This window comes from Henckelia pumila, chromosome 2, assembly GCF_033568475.1.
Source record: "Henckelia pumila isolate YLH828 chromosome 2, ASM3356847v2, whole genome shotgun sequence".
NCBI classification, from domain to species: domain Eukaryota; kingdom Viridiplantae; phylum Streptophyta; class Magnoliopsida; order Lamiales; family Gesneriaceae; genus Henckelia; species Henckelia pumila.
The window spans coordinates 191,813,231-191,826,878 of NC_133121.1; the positions used below are offsets into that span (position 1 = coordinate 191,813,231).

At 37.0% G+C, this 13,648-nt stretch overlaps 2 protein-coding genes across 3 annotated transcripts in view; both read right to left on the reverse strand.

Annotated features, from left to right (window-relative positions):
- Positions 1-557: 557 nt before the first annotated feature.
- LOC140879264 (uncharacterized) lies at positions 558-1,022 on the reverse strand. The gene has a single exon (XM_073282944.1). It carries the CDS (start codon positions 1,020-1,022, stop codon positions 558-560), a length of 465 nt encoding a protein of 154 aa, XP_073139045.1.
- An 8,289-nt stretch (positions 1,023-9,311) lies between these two features.
- Positions 9,312-13,648, reverse strand: part of LOC140881535 (THO complex subunit 2) — a 33,129-nt gene continuing 28,792 nt past the window's right edge. For both annotated transcript variants that reach the window (XM_073286921.1, XM_073286919.1), the window contains exons 31-34: positions 12,712-12,823; positions 11,644-12,623; positions 9,975-10,267; positions 9,312-9,839 (exon numbers count right to left, since the gene is read on the reverse strand). In XM_073286921.1, the coding sequence (XP_073143022.1) occupies positions 9,770-9,839; positions 9,975-10,267; positions 11,644-12,623; positions 12,712-12,823 (1,455 nt within the window). In that variant the 3' untranslated portion in view covers positions 9,312-9,769. The remainder of the gene's footprint in view (positions 9,840-9,974; positions 10,268-11,643; positions 12,624-12,711; positions 12,824-13,648) is intronic.

Here is a 13,648-nt window from a genome sequence, read left to right on the forward strand (position 1 = left end):
TTCTTTCCTTGGGATCTTAGGTTTAACATATCCTAGTCCTTCATGCTTACCTTTTTCATAGCGACTTGGCTGTTTAACATCTATATCTGGTTCAGCGTGTTCATATATCGTACTAGATTGAACAAATCTCATCACATTGGGATTGTTCCCACTAGAGTACGATTGAGTATTTTCTTTTGAGCCAGTACATTCATTTGATCCATATCCAAGACCGGTTTTATCACTTGCTTGTTTCTGGTTCTCATGTATCTTATCCAAAGAGACAGAAGCCTTATTCCAAGCATTGATTGTTTTAAGAAACTTTTGATTTTCAAATAAAGTAGCTTGGAATACTCGTTTTATATTATCATTCTCAGCAGCTAACAGATTTAGCTTAGTCTTTAGACCATCAAGTTCTTTTTGCTGTAAACAGCTAGATTCCCTTGATTTATCAATGAGACATGTTTTTTTCTGTTTTTGCTTCCTCGAATGATATAGAAAGCTTATTACACTCAGTGACCATCTCATTCAGTGTTCCTCTTGTGTAAACCTCAATGTCGTCTTCTTCATGTATGGAGTTAGCCATGAGACATTGAACTTGCTCTTCCTCGCTTTCCTCGGATGACTTTGGGTAGGGCTCGCATAACTTTCAAAGCATTTTCACGATTAGTGTATATCTTTCCAAGAGCAATTAATTCACAAATAATATTGCTGAATCTTTTGTCAAACTCAGTCATTGTTTCTCCTGGTTTCATCTTGACGTTGTCAACCATCTGTATTGCTACAGTGAGTTTGTTTTCTTTGGTTTGGTCGTTCCTTTCGCACAGTTGAGTGAGTTTCTCCCAAATTTCTTTGGAGGTTGAGCACGCCTTGATTTTGCTAAACATATTTTTGTCAAGCGTCTTGTACAGTATATCTTTGGCCACGCTATCAAGATTTGCTTTCTTCTTATCCTCATTAGTCCACTCCATTCTGGGTTTCTCGACCATCTGCGGTTCTCCTCCTGTTATGGCTACAACATTGTTGACTTTGAGAATCTTCATGGGTCCGTCAGTGATAACGTACCACATGTCATCATCTCGAGCAGAAAGATGTGCCTGCATACGAATTTTTCAGTCATCATAATCTTCTTTAGAGAACATAGGAATTTTATTTAAAGAAGTCATGATGAATATCAGTAGCTAAATAGAAAAACCGTCTCTGATACCACTTGATGGGGATCGATATCGTGTGTAGAGTGGGGGTGAATACACAATAATGATAATCTTTAAAATCTAATGCAATATGGTTGAGTAAATGTTAGTTCACTCGACCGGTTTTCTTTTAGCCTACTAGAGATATAAGAGCAACTAAGATTAGTGCGAAAATAGCTCTTAATATGCTAGATGATATCAATGGAATGATGCAATGCAATAACGTAAGTAGACACATATATGTTTCTTGGATGTTCGGAGCTCAATCTCCCACGTCACCCCTTCTTCCACCTCGGAAGGATTCACTAGAAGACTGTGGTTATTAAAACGTCTTGCAATACACCCAATCCAAATTAGGACTTATCCAATGCCTAATATCGAACTCCTAGATTCATAGTGATAAGATTTAAAGCTCTTATCAAACTTTTCTTCAGATGGTGATGATGATTGTCTTAGTCTCTCGAGGACTTAAGACTTCTCAAATCCTTGTATCAGGTAGCGTTCTTCAAACGATATCTGGATTTGAGCAACCCTTGAAAAGATCTCTTCAAAGATCGGATAAGTCTGTTTAAGCTAAGGGTTTTCTCTTTGAGCGGTCGAGTACTCAAGATAGGTTTGAGAGCTCAGATAGACAGATTCTCAATAAGCATTGTTGTGTCGTCTCTTCTGTCTAGAGAGGCTTTGATATATATAGCCTTTGTCTTCAACGTCTTTCATTTTTGTCCAACTGTAAGATTGCCCTACTAATAAAGCTTTCTGAATATTTTATACTGGGAGCGCCTTTAATTGTCTATTCAATGTGTCGCTCACATTAAATGATATTTAAGGCTTTCTCACTTTATCAGATGAATCTTTAAATGCTTCGTCGTTTGCTTTTCAGTTGTCTTGTCACTTTCTGAGATCTGGGAAACTGTAACTTTGAAATGTAACATGTAGCTTTTTGTATTTGAGGTTCGGTAGATATCTCAGTCTGTAGATATGTCTTTGTTCCGTTTGACATACAACTGTTTGCATTATTCGTTGGTTGACAAGCTTTAGCTGACGTCGGTAGATGTGTTCTTTGTCCGGTTGACGTACAACTGTTTTGCATGCTTTGGCTAACGTCGGTAGATATGTCTTTGTTCGGTTGACGTAGCTGCTTTGCATGCTTTGGATGACGTCGGTAGATATGTCTTTGTTCGGTTGACGTAGCCGCTTATACAAATAAATGGCGGCCGACTAAACAACAAAGTATTGTTTTGTTATCACCAAAAGTCAGGATTCAAAAAGCATGTATCTCCTTTGAGATAAGCTAGATTTGTAGAGAGCTCAGCCCTTGTTAGGACGTTTTGACATTGAGAGTCACAGTGACCGATGGGTCGAGCGGACTCTAGTGATCTAAGTGACATCCTGGTCCACGTCAAGTTAGGAGTGAGCGGTTGAATCCAGTGGTTTGATTTTCTGAGATTTCAGCTCATATCCTAGGCACCAGTCTGAGCAGATTCTGATTTGTCCACCCTGATATGATGCCTGATCATTACACTACATGCATCATATTTGTATGTTTACCCGTACTAGTGTACCGAGCTTTAGCGCTCACGTCCAGTTTTTTTTTATTGTCTGGACACCCCATTCGACGGGGCAGTTGCAGGTTGTTCTCCTGAGGATTTGGAGAATGGATGGTGACCATGAAAGGATTGCAGGATTAGACACTAGGTTTTATTTATTAAGTTATTTCGATTGGGTTGTACTATTTGGATTTTATTTATCGGTTGTATTTTTCCGGATTCAGGATTTTATATTATTTCCGCAATTACTCTGATTATGTTTAATTATTGTTTAATTACATGCTTAAGTTTCTGATTAGTAGTAGGTGATTCGGGTTGGGTCACTTCATATGTAGGATGTAGTCTTCTAATAAGTGTACTCCTCAGTATTAATGAAGATGATGGTGGTTTGTTTTGTGTGAAATTTCATTTGGATTGTGGGTGTTAATGATGGTATAATGGTGTACATCATTTGTGTGTGTATTATTCCAAGTACATCATTTGTTTTTTGTTTAGCATCTTTATGGAAAATAATCGATGGTTAATGGGAAAAATGAATCATCAATCAAAAAAAGAGAACCCAACAGAAACATCAAGAAAGAAATAAAAATATACAAAAGAAGCATTTTTCATACACATCTTAACTTCAACTTCAACTTCAACTTCAACTTCAACTTAATGTTTGATAACCAATAGCAAGACAATCCATTCAAAAAGGAGCATTTTTCATGTACATTTTAACACCATCTTAATGTTTGATACTCAACATCAAGGCAATCCATTCAATGAAAAAATACAAAACATCAAAAATCCTACATTCCCTTAGTCTATCTTTGCAGAAGCTACTGCACTTGTACTCCCGACCTTAGGAGTGCATTAGCTCTTTGCCTTGTAGCTTCAGAAACTGTTGTTGATTTGGAGACTTCATCTCTCATTGTACTTTTCCTTCTTGATTTTTCACCTACACTTGCAGTAGAACTTTTCGTTCTTACACTTCCCATTCCACTTGCTATTTCATTGGCACTTGCCCTGTAAAAATTGTGCATCTGCACTCCTCTTGCAACATTCTCCAAGTCCTGTGAATAGTGAACCCTTGAGTATTTGTTCCAGTTTGATAAATCAAACATACATACATGCATAATAACAAAGCTCAAAGTAATCCCTAAGTAATTTTTAAAAAGTTACTGACAATTACAATTTAAATAATCAAATTGAAGAATTACCTCAGGATTTGACTGAGATGCATTAGAAGATTCATGTTGAGGTCTACTTGAACCATGTTTTGATTGCCTAACCGGGGCACACTTTGTTTTCTTGGAAACACTAGACATTGGATGTGAATCTTGATCATCAAATTGCATGCCCCATTGTTCATGTTCCTGCCCCTGCAATTTTAGTAGTTATAATGGTCAAAACAGATAACAAACATTCCATCAATTATGTTTCAGTGTTATTCTTGTTGTTTACCTTTTATAATTTAGATCTTGGGTGAATTGGATTGGTACATGTGATATTATGGCCAAGTTCCAAACATTTTGTGCATTTGTGTAAGCCCTTTCCTTGTAGAAACTCTACTGCCCTCATCAACATCTTTCCTTCTCAATCTTATGGGTCTTCCTCTCTGTCTCTTAAATGTTGGTGCAGTCAATGGTTGTCATGGTCTCTTCAAATAGTTAAATTGTCCAGGAACAGCACGTATCATGTGAGAATATATACCTTCAAGTATATATCCTTTCGATAGCATGTAACGTCCGGAAATTTGCTACGTAAATCCGCATGCATAACTAGGAGATTTAATAATTTTAAAATAATGTGAAAATGTGTTAAATTAATTTTATGTATTATTATGTGAATTATGTGATTTATTGGCATGTTTTAAATATTATTTCGGCATTTAAATCGGTATGATGTTATTTATGAATTTATTTGAGAAAGTTTATTTTATGATCGCGTAGGCGGGACCGTGGACGGACGAGATGTTAGTTTTCACCCAAAATATTTTATGAGATTTTTAGGAGCCTTAAAATATTATTTTAAGGTAATATTTTAAGAAAATTATGGTATTTATATATATGTATATTTATATGTCCGTTTTTACCCAAAATAAGTCATTTTAATGACTTTTATTAAGCTTTAAAAATCTCATTAATAATAATTTCGGGATTTACTTAGTTTTATCAAATTAGAATGTATTTTAAATTTTAAAATTAGATTATTTAATTATCCTAATTATCTATTAATTATTTAACCTAAATTATCCTAAATATTTTACCCTAAATCCCTCCCAAACCCACGCCTCACCTCTTAGCCGCCACCATCACCCTCTTCTCCACCATTTTCACGTTCCATCAGAGTTTTCCCAGCCTCATAGCCGATCTTTGAAGGTTTTTGGATTATTTAGAAGATCCGTTCGTCCCGGAGAGCCCGATACGCGTCGTTTACGTCGTTTTGTCTAAATAATTATCAAGGCACGTCTCGAATCCATTCTTGGCCACCATTTAAATCATATTACAAAGATTTTATGCTTACAAGATCTGATATTGCATGTGTTATGATCTAGAAAAGAAAACATTAAAGTTCATGCATGTTCCTCACGTTTTTTCACTTCATGGCTCGGTTTTGCCCTATTTCTGGACATGGTTTGGTTCGAACTGCTGGCTGATCGTTCATGGGTCTAGGTGGGTTCATAGGGGTTGGTTTAGGCAAGGTGGTTCACACCTGGAAGGGCTGGAACCAAGGGAAAAGGGGCTGGGACAGCAGCTAGGCGGGCAGAGGGAGTTGGTCGGAACATGCAAAGTATCATGGGCTGTCCAGAAAAGGGGCCTGCGCAGCTTGCATGGGGTTTAGGGGCCTTGGCCGAGCCATGCAAGGCTTGGCTCGAGCCAGGCCTGGTCCAGGGTTTGCACTAGACCCTGGGGTGGTCCAGGTGTCGGAGCTCCGGCCATGGGTGGCCGGAGCTGGTCAGAAAGTTAAGGGGAGTAAGGGCTGCTCCATGGGAGGGGCTGCGTGGGGTTTCTTGGGATTTAGGGGTTGTGGCCGAGCCAAGCAGGGATTGGCTCGAGCCAGGCCCCAGGCTGGGGTTGCACCTGGACCCTGGGGTGGTCCAGGTGCCGGAGCTCCGGTCGGTGGTGGCCGGAGCAAGGTGTTTAAGGGGCTAAGGCGGCAGCTGCCGCAAGGGGGTTTGAGAATAGGTTAGGGTCGGGTTCGATGGTTTCAAGTGAGCCGGGCTCGGGTCTTTGGGTCCGAGTCCGGGTTGGGTCAAGTCTTGATGGGTCAAAATATTTTTAGTCCGGGTCTAGATTTTATTATTTGGGATTAAGTCTCTTATTTTAATTAATTAAGAGTTCAAGTTAATAAATTATGGGTTGAGCTTGATTAATTAATTGGACTAAATTAATAGGCTTTAATAATTATTAAGGTGAACCCACTAATTTTTCATGGGCCATGTGATCCATGAAAATTATTGGGTCAAGTTGAGTCGGGTTAATAATTTTATCGGTCTAATTTATAGTAATGGTTAGTTAATAATTTTATTAATTTAACTTTAAATTAATAAGTTGATGGGCCTAAATTATGTTTTAAGTGAGCCCATTAGTTTCTAATGGTCCTGGGGGCCCATGAAGCTAATTGGGCCAGGTCAGATTGGGCTTTTGGGTTTTTGGGTCAGTCTATGAATTTTTGAGTTTAAGTCTAGTGGTTAGCAGCTCGAACATGTCCTTGGAAAAATAAATGTCCGTAAATATATATTTAATTCATGCATGCATTTTTATTAGATATATAAGTATGATTTTTTTTAAGAAAATAAATTAAATATATATTTACGGGCGAATTTTCATGAAAATAAAGAAATATGTGAGAATTTTCAAGTTCATTCATCATGTAAGAATTTTTATGATAAGTTTAAATGTATGTTAAGAAAAATATTTTTTTTTTATGGAAGTTGAAGTGAAGGTGGAAAGTGATGTGGTTGGAGGCCGGGATACCTGGGCCCGGTGACCTTCCTAATGATGTATAAGTATGATGAGATTATGACCAGCTGAGAGGGCTGGTGAAGTGGCAGCACAGAGGTGGAAACCCCACCGCCGCGTACGTTGGTTTATAGATTGATCAATCGCTCAGTATGATGCCACCGACATGGATACGACCTGTTGAGAACTAAGAAATCATGATATGTTATTTTTACGAAAATTATAAAGTATGATGAATTATGTTATAGCATGATGATTTAGAAGTATGATTATTTATTTATGTTTATATGCATATAATTTTAAGATCATGCACGTATAATTATTATTCACGTATTTTATATGATGTGTGCTTGTGTGTGGTTTCATTTTGTTATGTAAGGATAGAACGTGATTTAAATGGTGCAGGTGAGCAAAATTTCAATAAGGATAATGTGTTCCCGACTGGCGGCGAGGGCGTATGAGTATCCAGGCGGCTAGTACCCGTGACCATCGCTCTATTATGAATTTTATGTTGAGACTAGAACATTTATTTCCGCATAGGTTTTATTATTATAGATTTTTAGTATATGCATGGATTTTAGATTTAAGTATTTATTTTCTAAGTTTTTATGAATTTTTGTGAAAGAAATATTATTTAGGAATTTTATTATGGCATTCTTATAAATTATTATTTAGTAATTATTTTTAAGTATTTCATTGCATGCGTGTACTTTTATTGTATCTTTTGTGTATTTGTATTTTAAATTAAGTAAAGTTATTTTTAAGTACGATATATATATGTATGGACATATATATATTTATATTCATTATTTCATCGTTAGAGAGTTTAAAAAAAAAAATTTCAGTAGAAGTTCTAGGACGTTTCATAGCATTTGTTCACATAATCTTCTAACCTCTGTGGCCTTTCACCAATGGCAGTGCATGCATGAGAACATAGGAACCCACAGAGTTGGAACATGCCACTTGTACATGTTTTATTCGACAAATCCACCACATACTGACTCAGATTTTCTTGAGAAGACAAGTATTGAATCTGATATTCACACTCCCCAAGTACAAAGCAATGAAGTATCTGGAAAACTTTTTATTCCTATTGATCTTCTTAATTATGTTTGGGCATATTTCTCCCCATATTTCTCCATTCCAGCCTTTTTCATTTGTATTCTTGTCAGTAATTTGTTTCTAATATGCTCTAGCATTGTTATAATGGGCTTATCCCTATCATCAAGGATGTAACTGTTAAAGGACTCACACAAATTATTGACTACAACATCTGATAGACAAGTAGTTTGAAAATGACTTCTGGCTCAATGGATTGGTGGAAGACAATGATTATCTTCATTTACAGCAAAAGACAATGATCAGAATATTCAAGATATCCTATAGGTCCTAAATTCAAAGATTCTTCTACCATTACTAAGTTTCCATCGGGGTCTAGTATTTCAAGAGGTGGTGGCATTTCCTCAATACAAATGGTAACAGAATCAGAATCTTTCCAGTATGAATACATGTCTGCTAAGTCTTTATCTCCAAATATTTCTACTAGGCCATGTTCTATTACTATATCAAGAAATTCTAAAAAAAAAATTCACATTCACCTTGTTACCACCACAGAGGACATAGAGACCATGCAAATCTATAAAATTAAACCTATCAAAGTTCACATTTTCAAACACATGCTTCGAACCACCATTATAAACTATCTTAGGATACGATGCTTTCTTGTTTAACTCAATCCTACCTTCATACCAGACCTCGAACTTCATACACATATTCATACTCATACATACAAACAAAAAAAAAAGAAAAAAAAAAAGAAAAATAATAAAACTCACTGCGGACTTCGTCACAACGAGAACATCAATGATTGACCACAAACACTCGACGGAGAAAAATTAGAAGCATCGTAGCAGTCAGTTAGGGTTTTTGGTTCCCTCTTTCACTCTCAGTTTGGGGATAAGGTTTGTGTAAAGTTAGGAAAACGACCGCATTCTTACCTTTATATATGAAGGGTATAAATGTCATTTGATAATTACAAATATATTAAAAGTGAGATTGAGGCACGTGAGCCATTAAATCAAAAAAAAAACATAATAACTGATTAAAATTTCACAAGGGGTTTTACCGCCTATTAGAATTTTCACAGGAGCACCCATGCAATTACCCCTAAAAACATTATCTAGAATACACAATGGTTAAAATATGCGTTTCATGGCAACCATCAACCACATCTTTCGTGCAGCATTGCATATTCAAAGGTTATCTATGCAACATGTATTGGTAAATATATACAACTTTTGCTAACAATTGGCTTGCGGTAAATCTACTCTCACGTAGAATGCCATGATTTTCTCGCAGATTGTATGGTAGCATATATCGGGGGAAAGTGCTAATTCAGTATCTATACCAAAATTTGCTATTCAAAGCCAAACTGTTCTACTTCAAACTTCATTTCCTAGCCAAAATATTCTACTTCAAACTTGATTCAGTATTCTACTTCAAACTTGAAGCCGCAGAACATAACATTTAAATCAATTTTCTGCAAACACAGAGATTGGAAATAAGAAAAACATCTACCCACTCGACTTGATACAAATAATAATGAAAACTCATATTTGACCTAGAACCATGAAAAGACCACAAGGCTCCAAGTTCAAATCATGCAGGATTCTTTCTTGCTGTAAAGAGCTCGAACTGTGTATTTACATAGATGTATGATCTCTCAAAATTTACTTGGTACATACGAAATAGGTTTTCAACAAAGAATACATTCTTTGAAAGAAATATAATATTCCTCAAATACGCGGAAGACAAATCAAACTACAAGCTCGATAGCGATGAACAATGTGCATGAACTAAGAACCGAGACCAAATTTGTCGTGAATAGACTGAACAAATAGCATCAAGGGGAAGCTGCAGAGCGAGTAGATCAAAAGTACAAGCTCGATACGACAATGCGAAGGAACTACGAGGGAAGACAAAATTAGTGGTGAAGACACTGAACAAATAGCATCAAAGGGCGGAGCAGAGCAGATATCAGTATCAAGCAGAGACTCCAGGTGCCGTCAATTGTCAAGTTCCACTTCGCTATATTATATCTCCTTTACTTACGATGTCTTCTCTTTGGTTCGACTCTCTGCCTCTTGTCTTCATCCCAATCTCTGTCATACATTCTAAAGCAATAGTTAAGGGAAGCAATATCACAATATCACTACTCATATGCCATATCACCGAATATTAAGAGTGAGGATATATTATGAGATTGAGTTAAATGCATAGATGAATGAAGCATGATTTTCTAAGGATACAGATCGATATCACGCCTTGTTGTCTTGCTGACTGCTTCTTTGCCATGTATCCTCATGCCTGACTCATCTATATAGCCTGGGCGTTGGACCATTACACCCTTATGATCACCTCTGTCTCTTCCATCATGTGTCTGTGACAGATTAATCGAAAGAGGTGGTGGTGTCGGTGCCAGTGCTGGTAAAAATTCTCCAGGCTCTGACAAAATGTGCTCTCGTTTGAGTTTACGCCTCTTAGAAGTTGAGTCCATATCATCCTTGTTAATGTTCGTTTTATCTCTCTCCCTATCGTCCACCTAAGTAGGAAATTATAGTCGTAAGTGTCTGCATCCAATGTAACTATAACATACAAAGAATGATTACCCATCATACCCCTCAGATTTTAGTACGCCTGTAAGGAAAATACGCTTTGAACAGAGTATGCAAAGGATAAGATCAATTTTATTCTTTCCCACACGTTCATTTTATACTTCCGACAAAAGCAAAAATTGTAAAGTTCTTTTCCCTCTTATAATGCACCTATGAACCAATCCTACAACATTAACTTACTGTTAATAGCATTGGTTTTAAACAGGTCCGACTAGGTTGAAACAGCATAAAAGCCATCGATGCTAATAATAATTACCATTCCGTCAATCTTTTTACTTGTGGTCTGCATTTCTGAATGCAGCTCTCTCATTAGACTAAAAATTAAATACACCAGGACTGATGAAATATTGAAGGCAAAGATGTCTCTTCAACAACATTCGCAAATCTGGAAAGATAGCTCAGTAACTCTCAACTCCAAGAATTTCGGCAAATAGTTCTAAAGTCTTCCACAACATCATCCCCCCACTCCCCACTCCTTAAAAAGCTATTTGTACTGTTTTCTCCAAACCAGATGCACCAACAGATAAAAGCTCCAAGGGATTGTATAAAATATTGTATGAATAGCAAACATTAAATTGACTGACAAGATGAGTGTTGACCAAGGTTGATGAAAGCCTCAACCACTAGCCAATCCCTACACTGTACTATCAGTGTGCCATTAACCTAGTAAAAGTGTATTGAGGTGCTCATTATGCCTAAAACTCGATTAGCTCGTGAGAAGCTCAAAAATGGCTAAGTCCAAGTACATCCCACGATTAGTTTTGATCGAGCTAAAATACTTTGCTTGAGACGAGCTCAAATAATTTTCTCAAGTTATACAGTCTAGCAACTCAAGCTTGAATTATGTTGTAGCCATTACAATGTGAAATCATTCAAATTAATTTTATAAATCGAGCTCGATGTTGTTTGAAAAATTGAACTTGTGAAGCTCATGCTCCAGTAATGTGACGCGATCTCAAAATTTACTACTTGATCAAGCTTGAACATCAATTAGTTGATTACTCGAGCTTGACGTTACATATTTGCACCTCTGCAATAGCCCATGGGTTGCATGCTACTATAAATCTAGATCTCAAATTTTACTGAACATGCGGATGCAGTCAAGAATATAAAATACAAAAAGAATAGCAAGGTAGATTGTTTGACACTTAGCAGCTTTGGCCATATGTAGAGCTACAGACATGCGTGGAGTCAACAAACTAAGCAAGAAAAAAAAGAGCATAAAAGCAATTGGCCAGGCTTGCCAATTAAGTTTATAATAAAAAGGAAGAGAGATTGTAGTAAAACCAACGCATTCAGCTACCTTCGTAGTTGATGCATCCCGCTCATCGCGTTTTCTATCTCGAAATTCATCTTCTCTTCTCCGTTTTGAATCATCCGGTATTAATAAAGTATTTTCTTCAGATCTTCTGCGTTCTCTGTCTTCATGCCTAGGAGAAAGCTTTTGTGGATGTCTGGCATTTCCAAATCGTCTATCAGCATCTTCATCCCTCCTATTGGCATTAACTGAATGGGGGATGACATGTGGAGGGAGAGGTGGTGGTGGAGGCAAGCTTTGGCCAAGAAATCTATCATCTACATGTGATTTATCTCCAGATGCTTCACTGTACCGTACTTTGCTTCTTTCATCTTTATTTTTATCATCCTTACCGAGCCTATCAAAATTCCTATCAGTGCCCTTCTCTTGGACTTTTTCAAGGGATCGTTCCCTTCCATGCCTTTCCAGCGATCTGTCTCTCAATTTTTCAGACAACAAATCATCACCACGTGACTTTTCAGGACGCTCTAACCGGTCCTTGTAATCCCTATCATATCTTTCACTATTCTTATCTTTTGACCTATCCACAGGTTTATCCATGACCCTACTACTGCTCAGTTCATCGGAGACTGCCTTTTCGAAAGTTATTGGTTGAAGTTTATCAGCAGATCGTGCATCACTTGGTCTCTCTTTCTCAAGTATTCTAATGTCACTCCCATCTAAGTCTCTCACATCACTTTCCCCTTTCCTACGTTTATTTAGCCTGTCATGCTCTTCAGCTGGACTGAGTCTCTTCAGTGGTTTCTCAGACTTCAAATTATTTTCCTGCCTGGGAGAGTGAATAGACCAAGACATAGGCTGTTTGTGCACTTCTGTAGATTCAATATCATCATCCTTTCCACCAGAAACCCTTGAATCCGATAACTTGGAATTCACAATATCTGGCTTTGTCTCGATGTGGGGATCAGAAGATCGTGTAGATGTGTTTGTTCCTTTAGCTGAAGCAGCACTCATGTTCGCGTTTCCTGAAATTAAAGGAAAAAAATCGGCATTCCACAACATGACTGCTATGAATGGGATAAGTGGATGGATTTTTATCATAAGAGGAAAAACCTGAAGTTTTGCCAAGAACTTTCCCAGATTTACCATCATCTTTGATAAGATCATGCTTTGGTTGCTTTCCAAGAGATCCCGCTGTAACAGATCTTTTTACCAGAGGCCGAACCTACATTCCACGAGAGCATTCCAAAGCGTTCAGATTAACATTTTTTAGAAAGTAAATTTGAGCCAAGACGAAACACGCATCTATAAGAAGATACAGTTCAGTAATAATAAATGTGAGTTCGTGATCCTAATGATAACATACAAAATATACTAAGAGAGTGTGGATTAAATGTATTAAAAATCAAAATTTTAAAAAGATCACGTCTTTAAAGAAATGCAATTTTTTTTTAACAGAAAAGTCACTTTCCTTGTTCTTTTTAAAGTTAAGAAAGCCTTTTTAAAATGATTGTCTTCAAATGCAAAAGCTGTTTTAGAATAATGCTCAAGAAAGCACTCTTCCAGAAGCCTGACAATGTGATTTTTGGGTGTACTTCAGTTTCTCTATAACACATAAGAAAAGCTTTTTCTTTTATACTACAGAATCCATATACTTAAGGCTTTTGCATCCAAATTGACCCGAAGTTAATAAAACAGAGTGCAGCGGACCTGGATGACGCTAAAATTTCAGAGGATGAAATGATAATTATTTCAATGTTCAAATGGATTTTTACAAAGTAAAAAAAAAACTGATGACTGATGGATGTGCACTCCAACTTCATGCATAAGAATGTTCAATCATCAAGTTGTACCAGACCGTGCCTAGTAACCTCACCCATACTATCAGGTCTAGACTCCAAGAATCGCAGTCAAAATCTAAAAAATAAAAATGATTTATTAAAGAGCCAAATGAAGCAATGGATGCATCCTAAATACTCTTTTCGCACCTTTCCGAAAAAAATTTAATACCTAAAAGATGGCACGTAATTGTTAGTAGATGCTGCAATTG